Source organism: Podarcis tiliguerta, assembly GCF_965153285.1.
Source record: "Podarcis tiliguerta genome assembly, chromosome: 1".
Lineage (NCBI taxonomy): Eukaryota > Metazoa > Chordata > Lepidosauria > Squamata > Lacertidae > Podarcis > Podarcis tiliguerta.
Window position 1 is genome coordinate 69,486,257 of NC_139534.1, and position 19,969 is coordinate 69,506,225.

Genomic DNA, 19,969 nt, shown 5'->3' on the forward strand with positions numbered 1-19,969 from the left:
ATGAAATGTGCAGGGATCTTCAGAATGTGCAGAAGGGGTGCTGGCCAGAGTGTCAGGTGGAGATTTTTTTAAAAAAAATATTTTACACTGTTGACATTTTCTTCGAACTATCCCCTGAATTTAGTGTTCAGATGATGTGGGTGCATAATTGTAGACATGCTGACAATAAAAAAGTGTGTCTTTGTATATATGCACACCCAAATCTCCTGTGTTACTTAAGCCACCAGCTGCAAAAAGAGTGGCAGCAAAACTCTTAATGTGGAATCATATGGAAAAAAATATGTGCTGAGGAGTTGGTGTCTAAGATGGATATATCAAAGGTGAATAAATTGGAGAAACACTACCAGATAATAGAGTGGCTTAACTGATAAGTGGAGAAAGCTCAGGATGTCCATAAAACCAATGCTGTTCCAAGAAAGGTTTTGTGGAAGAACTGAAGCAAAGCAGGAAAGATGGTTTGATGAATCAAAAGTTGCTGTTGTAAGCCCAGGGAACAGCCTGTCAGCCTATCTTTATATATGAGATCTAGAAATAAAATTGATTTATTTGTTAAATTTCTTTTCCACTCTTCCTTCCACTGTACACACACACACACACACACACACACACACACATTGGAGGCATGCTACTTTTGAAGTAATCAGCACTTTGAAGATCTATTAGTAATTAAATTGGACAACATATAACGTTAGTTAAAAATGCATTTTCTTCCCATTGTTATCTGGATTTTCTCATAGCCTAGATAATTTTATCCTATTAACATCAAACATACAGGTAACTTTAGAATCCTGCATCTGCATTATTTCTAGGAAAGCATAATATAATTAGAAATGACAGTAATTGGCATTACATGGTTTAATTAAATTTCCTCCTCTGTGCACAAAACCTTTTAACCAGCCATTCCAGTGCTATTTCTGTATTTATTTGTTATGTGGCTAAATGTGTTATGTGGCAGATATGGTATTTATCCATTTTCACAAATTAAGCTATTAGTATTATGTTGCCCCTGAATTGTTTCTTGAACTGATGGGCAAAACCACCTGAGAGAGAGTTCCCACCTCTCTTCAATAAACTTCCTGTCTTCACTAAGCTGAAAATTGTGGGGTTGAGAAAGCACTGTTTTGTGAAAGACAGAAAGATTAGACTTCCAGTAATGTTGTGGACATTTTATGCTTGGGAGAAGAGAAGCACAGGAGCTTATTATCCTAAATGAGGGCAACACTGGACAGTAAAAATTCCTTCTAAATATCAGGAAGCAATGTTACTTCTCAAGCAGCCAGATTCAAAAGTATTCACAGAATTTCCCTGCCATCCTATACAGGTTAGGATTGTGGATTCTGAATATCCCAATGAAATGGTTCTCCTTGAAGAGCTCTGAAATGCTTAGCAGTATTTCAGTACTATCCCAACACTTATATGCTGGATTTAGTGTGTTTGCTAAACAGCCCCTCAAAAATGACCTGGGAGATAATATACCTGGAAAAGGTAGGTGTCCCCTACAAAAAGAGATTGGTTGTGCTATTGGGGTGGTATTCCTTTTACTGACCTTGAGACGCCAACAGTGGAGCTGGTCTATGGGAGGCGAAAGCAACAGAAGGACCACTGAGTGATCGGAGGCTAACAACAGCCCCCCTTTTTAAGGCTTTGAATGAAGGAGAGGCTGGTTACCCCTGTTGATATTATTGGCAAGCTCAGAGAGTCTCTACTAGGGGTGGAAGGATCTGTCAGTGTGGATTCTCAGAATTGCTCATTTTCCCCCCAATCTTAATTCAGTCCTCCAGATTTCTTTTTTTTTAAAAAAATCCTCATTAAAATTCCCCAGCATTTTTGTACAAATTTATTTGTACTAAACACATTTTTGTATGCAATTTTTATAGCTGCCATCCTTGATATAATGTAGTCTTGTATGTTATTTTCACTAACGTATTAATTTTATGCACACATTTTTGTAAACATTGGTGGGAGAACTTCACCGCAAAATTCAGACAACATTGCAAATGTTGAAAGAGGGCCATCGTTCTGTTCTCATGTTGTTTTGGAAAGAGCAAATTCGATAGATTCGCCTTTAAATGCAAACTGAATTGAATTTCTGCCCCGTCGCTAATCTCTGCTCCTTTACAAATGAATAGTGACTGGACTGGTTCCAGATTGAGAGAAATGAATAAGGGAAATAAATCCCTTGGGTTAGAGACCAGTAGAGGGGAGTAAACAGACCACCATGTCACCTGAGTGAGGGCCAGGTGATTCAAATAGTCCTGGAGTGGGGGTTTTGAGAATAAGCTGGCCATTTGAAGGAATCCAGTGGTTTAGAGAGAATGTCTGGCGATCGGTTTAACTGCCTTGAACACTTTAATAATTAATGGGTGTCCTGGAGAGATGCTAAATCTGACCGTTTCGATGCAGACTGGTTTCCCTTCCTTAAATATATTAACCAGTGAGATTCATGCATTGGTAGCCTCACAATTAGACGACTGTAATGAACTTTGTACGAGACCTCACTTGGGATTGGCCTGGAATCTCCAGCTGGTGTGGAATGCTGCACTGGATTGCTGAGTGGAGCACCTCGGTGCATACAGATTTCATCTGTGTTGAGGCAACTTGCACGGGCCGCCAACCAGCTACTTGGCCATGCCCTACTCTGAACTACTTAACTCACCCATCATTCATGATCACCCCTTTTGAAATGAGGAGAGAGTACCATGCCAAAGCAGTATGCACAACAGGACTTCAGGTAGCTCCTGGGTTCCTCTGAGCTGCGCAAGTACTCCATGACTTTACTTACACGGAAGACCTGAGAACTGTTGCCTGGCCCAAAAGCCAACAGAGCAACAAGGAACATAAACCAGGGATGTGAATTCCCAGTTCACAATTCCATTTCTTTTCTTTGGCTCTTTAATCAGGAAGGCTCTTTTGAGGACCACCAGGAGATTCGGGTAGGATCTGTTGTTGTGGTCTCTTCCCCATTTTTGGGCAGCTGAATCTCTTCACTGCTATCCAGAGTTCATCAGAAAGAGGGGAAGGGGGATAAAAACATGATAAAACATCTCGGGTGTGGTGGACGTTATTTCAACACGCACCTGCTGCTTTTCAAGGCATCTTGGAGCACAGCAAATATATGTTCAAATGTATGTTTGCATTGGCAGAGTAAAGAAGTGCAAGGGTGAATGAAGAGGTGGGGAGCAAGGGTGAGGGGAGAACAGGAGAGGAGGCGATGAAGAAATGGATAACTCTTGACAGCTATGGTGTGGGGTTCAGAGCTGTTGCAGAGTAGATGTTGATGAGGCAGTGAAGAGAGGGAGGGGAGTGAAGGAAATGTTTTGCCACTGCCCACCACGGCCTTCTTAATATCTGCCTTACACCGATTCCCTGCTGCTGTAATTACGATGGGCTTTGTAAAACGTAATAGCCCAAGAATTCTGTAAGTCATTTGGATAAATGAGGTTGCCTGTTTGTCAAAACATTTAGCTTTCTAGATGAAATTTGCCGAGATGGGAATGGCAAATGTAGTTTGTTTTGCAGATGGTCTATGAGTCTCCTGTGGCATCATATTAAATTATATAGGCAGTCAGTCAGTTCTACGATGCATTGAGCTTCGAGTTGCAATGTGCATTGAGTATTCTGTAGAGATACAGACTCAAAAGCATAATACAGCTACACAGGGCAGCAGCAGAAGGGAGTGCTTTAAAAGTAGGGGACTTTTTAGTTGTCCTCGTGTTTGAGAAAATGAGGGCTTGGATAGTGTACAATGGGATGTGGAGCTTTTTGCCCCAAAGGTAAGGGATGCTACAGCCCTTGCTATTTTCCTTTTCATGTTGATTGCTGTGGCTCTGAATGATTATCTGTGCTAAGCATTAGGGTGTTTTCAGAATTGATGTTTGTGGTGTTAGCTTTGCTTGGCTATATTTTAATTTTTTTGGCAGGGTAATCTTTTTATGTTGTATTAGCTAGGCATCACATTGTGCTTTAGCGCAGAGGTCAGTAGTTTTCTAAATATATAATCTTCTAATAGATGTTGTGCTAAAAAACTGGTTCTTTTGCACTGAAGTGTGTGTTGTTAATTTTAGTAAACGCAGATTAGCAATATCTGAACTGCATAATAATACAAAACAAAAAATTAAAATCTGTATATTCAAAACCTACTTAGACATGCTTAGCCAAAATTGTTTTGTGTTTTATTGTAACAAAACTTTTTGGTAACCAAGTATCTTTTAATTTCAGGTCCCCTTAATTCTGCTGGTTGCTAATAACCTCTCACAGTTGTATTGCTATGTGCTTTATATTTGACTGTGTTCTGAACAAGTTTGATCAGATTTCCCAACATGAGTATCAGAGAGACTACTTGATTGTATTCAAAAGCGTTTATTGTGAACAGCTGCATGAGTTATTCACACTTTAACACCAGAAACATGGGGGAATTATATTGGATAAGCTGGCATTTGTAAATTCATATTTATGGCATTCAGAACTGATTATCTTAACACTCAGCTGCCTGGTTGGAAAGGGTTTATTTGAAGTTTTCTGCAATCATGCTACTGTAGTACAAAGATATGGGTAGAAATTGAATCAGAATTATTTATTCATCACATTACTGAAAAGTAATGTGCATGTGGATGAAGCACTTTTAAAGAATTACGGCTTTAATTTGGCATCCAATTATATGGGTTTAAAACTCATTGAAACTAGTTGGACTGTACATATGTGTACAGGATTGCAATTTAGTTTATGTTCTATGTAGCTGAAAGCAATCCAGTGTCTCCTACTCTCTTTCACTAGCTGGTGGCAAGGTACCAATTCTTGTGTGTGTGTGTGTGTGTGTGTGTGTGTGTGTTTGCTCTTTTGAAACAAATAGAATTTTGAAGCTTTTTTTATCCAACATTCCAGGTTGCCTTGACATGCCTTGACAGTCTTGAGCTACTCCAATGTTGTGGACACTGTTGTCAAACTAATACCCAAGAATACCAGTACTCCAAAGGGTAGCTAGGGCTTTAAAATAAATTTATTGTTGATGGGAAAGGGAATATGTGAATGCATGCTGCATATAGCATGGAGAGCTCTTCCGGTTTGGTTGAGTTGCTCAAATCATGAATGTTCTGAGAACATTTTGACATACCCCAAACCCAGGCAGCCTCATTTACAGCCTCATGTTTGCTAATGAGACAGACCATGCACATTCATTGTTGTGTTAGCTACCAGTTGCTTTGTGTCTGCTCCTGGCAACTACCTCAGGAAGTTAGGGACCAATCAAATGCAGCATCTTTTTACATGACTATTTGTTTGCTCATGCCTGCTTATCTGAAACCAGTGAAGCTGGTATGGCAGAAGTGTAGTCAGCTGCTGTGTTGTGTTGTCTCTGATTCTCTTGCTCCAGCAGTATATGGCCCTGGATCAGCAAACAGAAGTGTGGGTGTGTGGAAGGAGGGGCCGTTGCTTTTCTGCCAAGTCTCAAACCCAGAATATTTCAATACCAAAACCAACAACTCATTTTTTCCCTTAATGTATAGAGTGAAGTCTGGGTTAAAGAAAGAGGAAAGTCCACATAGTTAGGTTTGCAAAGGGCAGCAGGTGAAATCATACTTCAGCTATCTAGAGGAGCATCCAATTCATTTCACCAAGCTTTTGTTTGGTATCTGTGAGATGTGTTCTAAATGAAGTGTGGGTAGGACTGCGGTTTTACAGCCCAATCCAACTTTTTTTAAAAAAATAAGCTGTAGACTTCAATGTAGTCCATAAGATGTCACAGAACCTAGTCAGCAGAAGACTTATGTTGCTACCTCTTCCCCTTCTAGTTTGCACTGCGTACACTAGGTGGCCTCAGACAACCTACTAGCCTCAGCTTCAATATGTGGATAGTAATACTGACCTACTTTGTAGGTCATTGGGATAGTGCATCATCCCCTTCCAACTCTGCTTTAAATCAGTACAGTACAGTATAGAAGTGCTAAGTGGTGTTATCTGAAATGTCAATACCGGTAGAATGGTAATTCAAGTTGCATTCATTGCTCAACTTCACATTACAAGCAAAAGTTATGTAGAAAATATCCGTTGCAATAACCTAATTGTGGGTGCTTTGGCATTAGGAACAAAGTTATCTGGAGCAAAGGAGCATCAGTGGTGGCACAATTAAAACAATATACTTTTATAGTGCTAACAGTGTAGATCTGACAGGATTCCTTCAGGGATCACTGCCAAGAAGGCATTGCTCCTAGTGGATACTGATCTATTCTCCCTGACTTGTAGCACCTGTAAGACAGGAGTAGCCAATGTGGTACCCTTCGTATGTTTGTGGGCTATAGTTCCCTCATGGAACATAATTCTTTGGAATAATGGAATCATAAGGTTAAATGTGTTCCCTCAAACTGATGGGTCTTGTTATTTCTTCAATGCGGTTATTGAAGAAAGCCGAAGGAATCTATGGAATCCCTAGGATCCTTTAAAAAATAGATTCTCTTTTACTTTCTTCTTTTTTTTGCCAACCACAACCGTGGGCTAGGATGATCTTTTCCTAAAAGCTTAAACTGAAAGAATGCACTTTAAGAAGCGAAACCGCACGGCTCTGCTTGTGAAGAAAGTGTGCTAGAAGTAGGTATGGCTAAATATAGAGCAGAAACTGTTAGTTTTGAAAGCTCTTGGCATCACAAATCCTTTTCTCACATTTGGCATGCCCCTTGTAGTTCTCCACATTATCTGCAGGCGCTGAGTACCCTGCTGGCTGAAGCTACCTCCTTATAGGTTCTCTCTCTCATTGAAGGTTTGATTTGGTGGGAACAGCAGCACATTGGCATAGGTCATCACCACAGTGGGGGGGGGGTGTATGTTGTAGGTTGGTGATGTTTCAGAGGCTCCCTGGTTCTCTCTTCCAGTCTCTCAGATCAGCACACCTTGTTGTGACCCCTTGTAAGATTCTCCTCTACCATCACTAAGTTTCAAAGGATATAGTGTTTATCCAGATGGAAGAGGCGTTAATGCAAGGTTGCTGTTGCATCATTCCTGTGTAAAGACAAGAATATGCTTTTTAAAAAAATAAATCCATCCTTCCTGCTGAATGGGAATTGGAATAGATGGTAGACACTGTGTCGTCAAAATGGTTCTGAAAAATACAATGAAGGCTGAAAAGCTCAGTTACTGTGTGTTGAGTAATTATCATTTGTTTTGGGTGTTCTTTTCCTCTTTGATCAACAGCTTTGTAATATTTGCTGGTTCCATTTAACGGAAAGCTGGAAAAAGATAATGGATTAGACAAAAAAATACTGCTGCACTGCACAAGATTGGGCAGATGAGAAAAGTCCAAGGCACTAGGCCTTTAATTTCTATTATACACAAACCAATTAGATTGTGTTGTTTGACTTCCTTCCATTTTTTGTTATGTTTTATTTAAAAGAGAAATGAAACAGCCACAGAAAATAGGCCCTTTCTGGAAAATGTGTACTAATGCATCACCATCAGATTGATGTATGTTGTTTGCACAGTCACCTTTACAAGTGATTGGCTGGGAGTCAGCAGTTAATGGATTAGGGACAGTGTTGTGCTACAGATGGTCTCCTGAAAATGATTTTCGATTGTAAACATGCATGTGTCTATTTTGGGGGGCTTCCCTCATTAATTATGTCTTTTGAGAACGAATTGCTTAAGAATGTGCAGTTTATGTTCTGGAAACACTTTTCAAACTGATCACCTCATAAAAAGCCATCTGCATAGTTGCAAATTTATGTTTATGTGTTTTGTGATAATTAATTTTCAATCACACATTTAACCGTTCTATCATTTCATCGCTGCCCTCAAAACAGTGGGTTGTATCGAGACCTGCCCTCCTTCTATGCATGCAAAGGGCTTTGGAGAGGCTTTCACTGGAGGCAGGGATGCTGGTTTGCCTTCTGCTTGCCCCCCCCCCCCCCCCCGTGTGGCTTTTCACAGGAGACTGCAGAGGTATGGGGAAATTGGCAAAAATCACCACCGTGGTTTCCTCCAGTGGGAATGTCCTATGAGTGAAATCTTGCTCACAGGAAGCTGGATCCAACCCAGAGGCTTTTACCTCATTTGCAACACTGTGTACAAAATGTACAAAACTGTGCATCTAGCTGAAGTAATTCATCTGTAGTAAATTAAATGAAACTCAGTATGCACACATGTGGATTTACACTACAGCTAAAGGTGCAAAATCTCCTTTTTCTTGCTGACTTTGATCTAGCTTTGATTTTTTTACATTTCTCAAACTTTAGCACAAAGGTTCATTACAGAGTTTTTAGTTGATCCTTCTGAAAAGAAACACAATATATTTTGCTTGCATTTTGTTCCCAAACGTGCCTCTGCTGCGTTAAATCTATGCTAGGGCTTGGTGTATGTGTTTTTCTTTTCGTGTTTTATATATTTAAGGAACTGGATTTGGCCAGCAGACTGGATCCTTCCTTTCCTCACTCCAACTATGATGGGTGGAGTTGTCAAACTTTAAAGGGACCAGTTGTCTGCTGATTGGTGCTGAGCATTTGCTTTCTAAGGGGATGGCTCTTAGAGCCAATTGCTTGCAAATGAACTTCAAAGGGGTGGCTGTCAGTACACATCAGCTTATTGATGCCTAGGCTTTTTTTAAAAAAAAGCTAACTCACTGCTGGGGAGTCCCTGATGGGGAGCACCTTAGTACACCCAAGTGTCATTGGTCTCCCTCTGTGTGCTAATCAACTGATGGGCACTGAGAGGGAGCCCCATTTACCACAGAATAATGGAGAGCACACTAAAGTGGGAATTTTGTGGGCCTTATACAGTGGTACCTCGGGTTATGTACTTAATTCATTCCGGAGGTTCGTTCTTAACCTGAAACTGTTCTTAACCTGAAGCACCACTTTAGCTAATGGGGCCTCCTGCTGCTGCCACCCCGCCGCCGCACGATTTCTGTTCTCATCCCGAAGCAAAGTTCTTAACCCGAGGTAATATTTTTGGGTTAGCAGAGTCTGTAACCTGAAGTGTATGTAACCTGAAGCGTATGTAACTGGAAGCGTATGTAACCTGAGGTACTACTGTACCAGGTTTTCTGTCATTGTCAAATTCTGGGTTATCTCACTTTGTTTAACATAAATGGTTATATGGGTAAAATTCAAGTAAATGGTCACCTTGTAACTAGAGTGTCTTGTGGCTTTGATAACAATAAATAGCGTTAATTTTTTTAAAAAAATGAAAATTGATAATATGATGGTAATGAAACAGCCACCAGCAATAGCCTCATGTACAACATTTCTAATGACTCGCATGAGAGTGTTTGGCATCTCTAGCACTACAGCATTGCATTGGTTTGGGCAGCATAAATACTCAATGATACAATCTTAAAATCCCCATATTGTACTTATATCTTACCTTAACTTTTTTATTTATTTAAATGATTACAGTTTCAATCAGTTCAATTCAGCAACCCAATAAAACCTGTATAATACATTTAAGCAGATGGAATTAATAAATCTTTCAGAGCTCTTCTAAAGGCCTGCTACAGTGGACTCTGACTTACCTCAATCAGCCACATGTTCCACAAACGTGGACAATGTTATCTTTACCAGTTAATTCTTCTCCTAGCACCTGTCCTCGCTAAGGCGGCGTACTGTATACTAGTGACCACAGAAGAAGCTGAAATCCACAGAACTGCATTGATACGGAACTGTCATAAGGAGATAGCAAGTACATTGCAGCCAATGCATCAACAATACAAACCATGTTTACACAATTAAGGGAAGATATCTGGCGTCCTCCCACAGCAGGGAAGCTTAGTTACTGCCAGAGGGAGGTTGGTGTGAAACTTTCACAGCTGCTCCCCTCCTTTCTCCTCTGTGATGATGGGAAATGAAGTAAGAGAAGCTCTTTAAAAGTACAAAGTTGGAAAATCACTGACCTAAGGAAATATAAATAGTTATCAAAGTACATGAGGAAGTCTTAATACAATGAAGGGTGGAGCACTAGTCTGCATATGCTAAGGGAATAACACTAATTTAAACCTTGTGGGCAGCAGTATTTGTGCTCATCAGCTTCTACTAACTTCAAGGGGGCTCTTACATATGCATTATTAAAGGACAGAATGTGGCTCATTTGGTCAAATTTCATAGTTTAGATTTATGAACTTGTATTCCTGGATCTTCTGATTAAGATGTCTGTTCGGCTAAAAATAGATGCTTTAGGGTGGGTGGGTGGGTGTGAGAGAGAGAGCACGCACACACACACAAATATTTCCATTCTTTGGATTAGCTTCATCAAATATAACATATTAGAGAGGTTTTTGCGTGGTTCTGGTATTTTGATTGCCAAATGCATTGGTATTTTATGCTACCCATTTTGAATTAACCTTTTTTTTTTTGTACATTGCTGAGACAACCCAGTTGTGGGTCAATTAACAAACGCTAATTAAAAAATAAATGTGAAAAGTTCCAGTGAGCTAGCTGAGCTGAAATTTTAGATGCCAACATGACGCAAAACAAAAGAATTTCCACAATGTAACTTTTTGTTTTTAATAGGACCAGTGTCTGACATCAGTGTAACAAAATGCTTCATGGTTTTGCAACTTGGCAATGTGACCAGAATGCCTTTGTGATAAATTACGCAGTTAGATTTGTGGTAGACGGAAAGGATGTGTAATTTTTTTTGCACGTTGACTATAGCCTTGTTTGAATTTGTAGAATTTTGGATGAAAAAATAAGAGCCAAACCAGAACCTCTTCGTTTTAGCAGGCTTGAACAAATCATGAAACTGAAAAAGAATGGGTAAGATCTGGGTTTATGTGTGCCTGTGCATGCCAGTTTTCTCAAAATCTTTGAAAGCATACAGGTCCAAGTGCTTGGCTCCCCACAAAGTTGCTTATTGTCAGTTACACATGAGAGCTGCAATTTGGATTGGCTAAATATTTTTCACTGTTGGATCCATTACTTTTCTGCTAAATACATGTGGAGATTAGGCTTTGAGTTCACGTTCTTACTGCTGCTGGAAAGCTTTAAGATGTAAATGCTAAGGAAAAACAAGACAAGTTTCACTGAACTTTTTTATTTCTTCTTCTCCTTAGTGTCTGAACTACAAGAAGAAGGAATAAATGCCATTAACCTACCACTCAGCCCAATCCCTTTTGAACTAGATCCTGAAGATACTATGCTAGGTAAGTTAAAATACATTTTGCTTAGTCTAACTAATGGATGGAAACAAAATGTCACAAGCCTACCTTCTTTGTAATGGATATCTCCTATTTCCCCATTTCCACCCCCCTAAAGAGGAAAATGAAGTCCGAACCATGATTGATCCAAATTCAAGAAGTGACCCAAAACTACAGGAGTTGATGAAGGTAAATATGTAAGCACTTTCAAACTCTTCTAAAAATACAAAGCAAAGAAAACATATGTATTTATTTGTTGCATTTATATCCCACCCTTTTCTCCAAGGAGCTCAAGGTGTCGTACAGGGTTTTCCCCCTCCTTGTTTAATCCACAAAACAACCCTGTGAGGTAGGTTAAGTTGAGAAGCAATGGCTGGCCCTAGGTCCCCCATAAAGCTTTATGGCCAAGTGGGCATTTGAACTCTGGTATCCCAGCTCCTAGTCTCACACTCAAACCACTACACCATGTTGGCCAACCACTGTGAGAGCAAGGAAAACCACATAATACAGAATTGCACTTTTAAGTTGTGGTTCATGCTACTCCATCAGTTTTCCTCTTTACTGGCTGTGTAAGGACCAGAACATCAACCTTGAAAAGCTTGTTCCCTGTTTCCTGGAGCGATCAGCCTGAGGATCCTTGCCTTCTTTAAGAGAAAATGGTTTGAGATCACATCTTCAGTGTTGAACAATCCCTACTCTCCTTTTCACCTGCCTTTGTTCCCAATTGGCCTGGGTAATTATCTCAAATATTTCTATCTTGCCAATTTGACTCTTATCAATGCACAATAGAAAAATAAACATAGTCTAACATGAAAAAAACACAAACATAATCTTAACAATGGTACATCTCAAATTTACAGTAGAAGCCAAAAGCCCTGCCAATGACAAAAAGGGCAAGCAAATTTGCATTTTTCAGAGCTTAACGTTGCTCCAAAAACTTGGAAGATTAAGTTTCCACAGATGCTAGAGACTGAGATATGTGTGTGTGTGTGTGTGTGTGTGTGTGGAGGTGTATTTCAGTCCCACTGCCTCTTCTGTGTTTGCATTCCAACATTATTATTATTATTTTGCTATAACTGCCTATTTATACATTAACACCTGCCATATTCCAAGGCCTCAGGGCAGCCGGTGGTTATTTAATGTGAAATTAAAAGATTCCTGTCCATGAGGACAAAATCCCAGCACAGTTGAAATCAGAAGGAATTGTTCTGTCTGATTTTGTACAATTAACATTTAATCAGACCTACTATTCGGAAACACCCTCTTTCATTTCTGAGACCACGTTGCAAAAAGTAGAAAGTTGGTTTGTGATGTACACACATATGAACTATTTCTGAATCTTTGTCTCTTGCACAGGTGCTAATTGACTGGATTAACGATGTTTTAGTAGGAGAACGAATTATTGTAAAAGACCTGGCTGAAGACCTGTACGATGGACAAGTACTGCAGAAACTCTTCGGTGAGAAATAATTTTATGCATATCACTGGAGACATTTTTCAGGTGCTTGTTTGTAGTTAGGAGTAACATAGGCACTGGTTTCCATTCCTTTATATTTCATATTGCTCCAGGCATCAGTAACTTATGTAGTCATCAAGATGGAATGGGAAAAAGTTGAGTGAGCTCTGGAGCAATGGTGGCCCCACGCAGCATGCACACCTCCCAGTACATTTCCGAGCACAGTTCAAAGTGTTGGTGCTGCCCTTTAAAGCCCTAAATGGCCTCGGTCCAGTATACCTGAAGGAGCGTCTCCACCCCTATCGTTCTGCCTGGACACTGAGGTCCAGCACCGAGTGCCTTCTGGCGGTTCCCTCACTGCGAGAAGCCAAGTTACAGGGAACCAGGCAGAGGGCCTTCTCGGTAGTGGCACCTGCCCTGTGGAACACCCTCCCACCAGATGTCAAAGAGAACAACAACTACCAGACTTTTAGAAGACACCTGAAGGCAGCCCTGTATCAGGAAGTTTTTAATGTTTCATGTTTTAGTATATTCTGATATATCCTGTGAGCTACGCAGAGTGACTGGGGAAACCCAGCCAGATGGGCGGGGTATTAATAAATGGAAATAAATGGAAAATCAGTTGGAATTCTTAGGGGAACAGAGATGCAACAGAAGACAAAGTGTGATAGGATTGAGAAGTTGCCAAATTTTGAGACTTCAAACCAGTTATCTACAGAAAATCCTCTGTTATATGTGGGACGGAATGTCTTTGCGTTGCACTTGGTACATGGAGTTGAGGTGTAGACTTACAGCTTTTTCTTCCATTATCACTTCAGAGAAGCTAGAGAGTGAGAAACTCAACGTTGCTGAAGTCACACAGTCTGAAATAGCTCAGAAACAAAAGCTGCAGACAGTCCTTGAAAAGATCAATGAAACCCTTAAACTTCCTCCAAGGAGCATCAAGTGGAACGTTGACTGTGAGTTACACATTTTACAGTGGAATTCTTGGTTACTGGTGGTATTAAAAGTTATGTTTTTCTACTGCGTTTTGTAAAACGTATTGAATTAGACAGAAGCTAGAAGGCAGATTCAGCAGCGTGCAAGTTTATATCTAGAATTTTGGTGTAAGGTGTGCAGAAGTATAGATAAATATATATATGTCCTCATTAGTAATGTACTTACCTCTGTTGACAGCTGTACACAAAACATTACGCTTGATTCCACACATATCCCAGAGTTCCTATTGCGTGCACAGTATGGGCCCTGTACATACATGGCAGAGAATGAGTTCTTTTTTAAAAAAATTATTCCTGTTACCAGCTCCTTATGGAACTTGCATATTTTTTTTATTCATTTTTTATTTCCAAGGGTTTATAACCCGCTTTTTCATATAAGGAGACTCAAAGCAGTTGGCAGCATAGTTTCTAGAGTTATTTAATATTCAGGCAGTGTACAATTTAAACATTTTATTTATTATTTTGGCATTGTAATATATCCAAGACTGACACCTGCTCTCCTTCTCTGGACAGCAGTGAGAATTGACCTGCTTATTATTATTATTATTATTATTATTATTAAAGTTTGTATACTGCCTTGTACCTGTTATAGTCAAAACATACAATTACAATGTGTAAAAAACACAAAGTACATAATAAGAATGAAAACAAAGACAACCCAATAATCTGCCCTTCCACAACACATTTAATAAAAGGGCACTAGATGTCAGTCAGCCAAAGGCCTGGCTAAAGAGGAACCAGTAGCTCCCATAGTCCTCAGCATTCCCCTGTTCCATGTGCCACCTTCTCTTCCTCTCTGTACAGCACAGGAGGAGAGGGCTAGGGCATGGCTCTTCCTTCTCCTTGCCTGTCTGCACTGGTGGCAGCAGAGAGCAGCAGTTGCTTGCCCACTGTCCCCTCCAGGCAGCAGCTGCTGCTCTCTGCTGCTTCTTTATGACCCCCACCCCGCAGGAAGGCAAGTGAATGAGTGATGCCACTTGCAAGGAGCAACTGTTTTTCCTGTTTCTGGGCAAGTGATTAGCAGCAAGGAAGTGCGGCATCAGTTGCCTCTGGGCAGTGGAGCAGAAAGAGGAACAGCCCTGCATATGGCAGCATCTGGGGGCAAGGGAATCACTGTGACTGGAGCAAATCTTGCCAGCTGGCCCTGCATTTATTCCATTGGTTTCCCAGAGTTGGTCCCAAAAACTTTGAACCGTGTACATTGGGACATCCCTTATCTTGCCTTTCAGCAGCCCATGGAGCTACGTAAGGTGGAAATACCACATTCCCATAAAGCTTCTTAGCTGGGAATGGACCCACATTTCACTGGTTCAAGCCCAATACTTAAGGCAATATGCCACACTTGATCTTAAAGAACATTGAGATGGTATTCAGCTAAAATATATTTGAAGGGAACAGGATTACAACCTGTGTATGCAGACTTTTTTTCTGGCTAGAACCAATATATATATATATATATATATATATACACACACACATACACAAATAATTATTTTGACATTGTGTGAGTTGTTTGTTTTAAACTTGTATCCTTTTTATCTTTGCCCTGCTCCTTGCCTGCAAAGTTTGTCACTTGGAATACACTGAGTGGTAGTTCTGTAGAGAAACCTCTGCACAAAAACTGATAAATCCAGGAGAAGATCTCACTGGTTATTTTTCTGCTTTATTTAGAAACCTGGGGCCAACCTAAAAGTGTGTGGTTAATAAGATACCTAGAATCTTATGTTTATAGGACATTGCCTGAGAATTTGGTGATAATGCAGACCCAGGAAAACGATAATATAATACAGTTGTAAATCATTACCTTTGAAGCTTGGGGTTTGTTCACAGATTAAAAGTTTCCTGCAGTAAGCCTTTTGATACCTTTCCGTCTTGTTAGTGCTAACTATGCATACAAATCCTGCTGTGAATAAACTATAATAACAAGAACACTTAACAAGTTCATGAAGAATGTTTGAGTCATCCAGTTTAGTAAGTTATTGCTCAAGGGTACAAGCTAAATGGGCTCATTCATCTTCCTGCAGACATTGTGACACTTAAAAATGAATTAAGTGCATGTTATGAATACAAAAATATTCTTCTGATAGTTCATAAATCGACACAGGAATAGGGAAGATAAAGGCACGGCGCTGGGAGTGCATAGATAGCACTTAATATAGCGGCATAATAAAATCTGTGTTTTGAATCAAGCTTAGATTTCCATCTTCAAGCCAGTGGGATCCAGGCACGCAGCAAAATCTTACCTGAGGAGTATTTTTGATTTAGTTGTTTTCATAGAACCAGTTGATTTATGGCAGGAAAGAGAAGGAGTTAGAAGAAAATACTCTTTCAGCAATCTCTGGCGGGCAGCAACACCAAAGGATAAAATATCCCACATAGTTAAGGAAGGGGGCACTGCATGTTAAAATAAATATTTGTTTTAGTTTGTCTTACAGAATTTGACTTCTTAATCTATTTCAGCTGTCCATGCTAAAAGTCTTGTTGCAATACTGCACCTTTTGGTTGCGTTATCACAGTACTTTCGAGCCCCAATCAGACTGCCAGATCATGTGTCTATTCAAGTTGTTGTTGTCCAGGTAGGGATGATTGCATTTTTAAAAGATCTTTGTTTTTACACAGTATTTCAAGAAATGCAGCAACTTTTAACATGTATGTGTTGGTATGTATCTGTTCCGGCCAACACAAATAGTCAGAAGCACAAGCATTTCCTTAGGCACAGCTAAGCATTGCACTGTCCTTCTTTGAAGGCACGACAGACCACTTGTAACATCGATATGCGAAGCATGTCAAATATGATTTTAGCTCAGAATGTAAGTGTACAGGTATCATGCATTGATCTCTGAAGTGAACGGCTGAAATACAGCATAAGATGAGTGGGCTTCTCCTTACAGCCCTTCCAGCCCACTGTGTGCCCCGCAAATCTGCTCAAGATATTTCAATCTAATCTAATTTAATCACTTTCCTCATAAGGTTGGTGAATGGCTGTCAGTAATCTTACCTGCGATTTCCAGATAATTTTTCTGTCACAGGAGGCATTCCTTCCTGTTTGTTTCCACACAGGACAGGTGTCTTTTAGGCAACAAAGAAAGTCTCTTAGATTGTACACAAATAGAAATGATGTAATTTTGGAGGGGAGTTATTTTATATTTATGTTTATTTAATGGCATTCATATTTTGTAGTTATTTTACACAGAGTATGTTCATGTGTGTATGTGTGCATATATGTAAGTGTGTATGAATATATATATCTCTGTGTGTACACACACACACACAAAATCAATAAATATTGGTGTTGAAAATATTAAATGATCAATCATTTCCCCTCACCCCCCAGAAACGAGAAGGAATCCTCCAGTCCCGTCAGATCCAAGAGGAAATAACTGGTAACACTGAGTATGTCAGCATTTCTGTTGTTTGATCTGCTTTGGGAATTCAATAATTTGCTAACGTTTAACCTTCATTCCTGGGGATTCTAAGAGAGGACTGCTTTGGACATGGCTTATAACTTAACTGTTAAGAAAGGTTCCACAACAGATAATGTAAACAATGTGGAAAGGGTGGCAACTGAAAATGTAAAAATGCTGCCGATATAGCAGTTTGCATACTCAAGTAGTTATTTCTTAACAGAAATGTTCCTGGTTATATGTATTTTAGGGTTGTTGTTTTTCCACATCCCAAGTTTATTATTTCCACTTCAAAAAAGAAGCATACAAATAGATTGCTTTCCTCCCAAACATTTCAATGGTAGAGAGAGAAAAGTTTGAATCATCAGTTTTCCTTCCTTAAATGGCCTTCACCCAAGGAAGTTTGTGATATTGCTGAAATGCTCAGTTTAATTCAAGTCGGTGGACATAATACAGTGTTATTGAAAAGCCTGTGGGGCTATTCCTCAGTTGCTATGAATACAAAGTCATACATATGACCAGATGCATATTTACTCCATATATACAGTTTTCTCTCTGCACTGAAAGAAATATATTAAATTACTGTAAGTGTGTGTACACATATAATTGCATTATTTCGCTTTCTACAGGGCATTGTCAGGACGGCATGGTAAGTCTCATTTGATTCCTAGCATTTTCGAAAGGTTTCTAAAGTGTACTTCACTTAATTCTGCTGCAGCTGCTTGTTTTGTTCAAAACCAGCTGTACATAGTTCATAGTTGTCATTGTTCATAGTTGTCTTGGTTGGTGTGTAAATCTTAGTGCTGTAAACCAAGAAGTCTGTATTGCAAAGTGGGGCAGGAGGGGCCAGGTTGGAGATTGAGAATAATATATATTTCCTAAATCAACACTAGTTTGTGCTCTCCCCCCCCAAAAAAACATGCTCGACTGTCCCAAACACAGGTGGTCTATGTTGCCTTCTGAATGCCAATTTCCTTCTCATGTTGGAAAAAGCTCTGGAGAATTATTTCCTCAATATTGACAATAATCAGGCACCAGGCACACGTGTGGATCTCCTGGGTGTGATCCGCAGTATCTTCTTCACGATCCAGAACAAGCCCCATAATTTTGGGAGATCTGCTCTTAGTATATGCATTTGTTGTTGTTGTTTAGTCGTTCAGTCGTGTCCGACTCTTCGTGACCCCATGGACCAGAGCACGCCAGGCACTCCTGTCTTCCACTACCACCCGCAGTTTGGTCAGATTCATGTTTGTAGCTTCGAGAATACTGTCTAACCATCTCGTCCTCTGTCGTCCCCTTCTCCTCGTGCCCTCCATCTTTCCCAACATCAGGGTCTTTTCCAGTGAGTCTTCTCTTCTCATGAGGTGGCCAAAGTATTGGAGCCTCAGCTTCACGATCTGTCCTTCAGTTTTAATTGCCAAAGGACACCAAACTGATGAAATTGGGAATCCTATTTTTTTGTGACATGTCGATGTTTGCCTTGAAAGCAGATAATTTTACCTAGTAGTGCAGTTTCTTTGAGTACACTAACACAACACATTATTGCATGTCAATATTTTTATAGCACATTATTTGAGTGTCTGAAATACTTTTCTTAAAGGGTTGCTTAAGATTCTGCTAATGGTGTTGTGATCTTTCAGTACAGACTTTCCTTCCTGATAATCTGCTCCATGTGTACTATACTTAGAAATAAACCCATGTTACAATAGGTTAGCTTGGATGTGAATTTGGTAAACCAAGGTAAAGGATGATTTTAGTATAGCTATCTCAGACACAGTAAGTCTCAATAGCACTTGAGGCCTTCCAGCCCTGGAATTATCATCCTACAATGCTGCATTATCTAATAGCTTGTTGTTATTATGTGTGTTTCAGAAAGGGATGCATTTGACACACTGTTTGACCACGCTCCAGACAAACTCAATGTTGTGAAAAAGGTTGGAAATTTTCTTTCCTACTTAGATACTGAGCAAGCTAGCTTAATCTGAGTAGTTTTCATCTCATATCTCTTGTCTTGATGCATAAGAGGAACTCCCCAGTTGTTCACTGTAAGACCCAAGGAAGCATTCTTGCCATTTTGGAGGGTGTGGAGCAGTCTCAGATGTGTTTTCCTCTGTAGTTCATGCACTGCCCACGTACAGCACCTTCCTCAGGAAGTACCATTAGAACACGTTCAGAGAGGAGGGGTTCAGAAGTTCAGATATACAAGCTCCTTGGGTCATAAGCCTGCTTGTCTATTTTAGTATGCGATACAGCCCAAGTACATCTGATAGAGCTCTACGAATATTAGCAATTGCAAAATGGCACAAATATAAAACCTTTATTAAGTCCTGGAATGGTGTACCCATTTTCTTGCTTTAATGAAAATCTTTGTCCTTGGCAGTGTGAATATCTGGAAGTTTTTCTCAACATTATATATACTTTCTCAACGTTTTATAGACTTGGCACTATAAAAGTCAGATAGAGGAATTTCTATTTTATAGAATTTTGCAATATGATCTCCAGCTGATATAGATCAGCAGGGCTTCCTTGAAAAGAACAGTGGCATGCCATTTTATATCAACTTACCTCTTGGCTCCAGTGCTATTTTCTCTACTCTTCCATCATACCGCTGCAGCAATAACTCATATAGCTTTTAAAGTGATGAACAGTATGTATTTATTATTTGTTCAGTGTTTGTGATGAGACTTGACAAAGTTGGATTTTTGACCAATGGATAAAACCATAAAAAATTTAAAACTTAAAGCCTGTCTCTTATAAACTGACAAGTTAAGGAATTAAATAAACCTTTTATAAAATTATGAACTTTGGGTTAGCATTTCTACGTTAACTTAAACATACTTTTAAACAATTAAAGTTTGCTGATCTAAAATTAGCTACATATGCTCTTAATTTTCAGACTCTCATAACATTTGTGAATAAACACCTGAATAAGCTGAATTTGGAAGTTACAGAACTGGAAACCCAGGTAGGATTATATAGTTGTGTTAGAAGCAAGAAGTTG

At 39.7% G+C, this 19,969-nt stretch overlaps 1 protein-coding gene across 1 annotated transcript in view; it reads left to right on the forward strand.

Moving 5' to 3' along the window:
- Positions 1–19,969, forward strand: part of PARVA (parvin alpha) — a 67,419-nt gene that overhangs the window by 31,397 nt on the left and 16,053 nt on the right. The window contains exons 2-10 of the mRNA XM_083453068.1: positions 11,027–11,116; positions 11,229–11,299; positions 12,467–12,569; positions 13,385–13,525; positions 16,025–16,140; positions 16,899–16,957; positions 17,598–17,617; positions 18,841–18,902; positions 19,865–19,933. Of these exons, the coding sequence (XP_083309194.1) occupies positions 11,027–11,116; positions 11,229–11,299; positions 12,467–12,569; positions 13,385–13,525; positions 16,025–16,140; positions 16,899–16,957; positions 17,598–17,617; positions 18,841–18,902; positions 19,865–19,933 (731 nt within the window). The remainder of the gene's footprint in view (positions 1–11,026; positions 11,117–11,228; positions 11,300–12,466; positions 12,570–13,384; positions 13,526–16,024; positions 16,141–16,898; positions 16,958–17,597; positions 17,618–18,840; positions 18,903–19,864; positions 19,934–19,969) is intronic.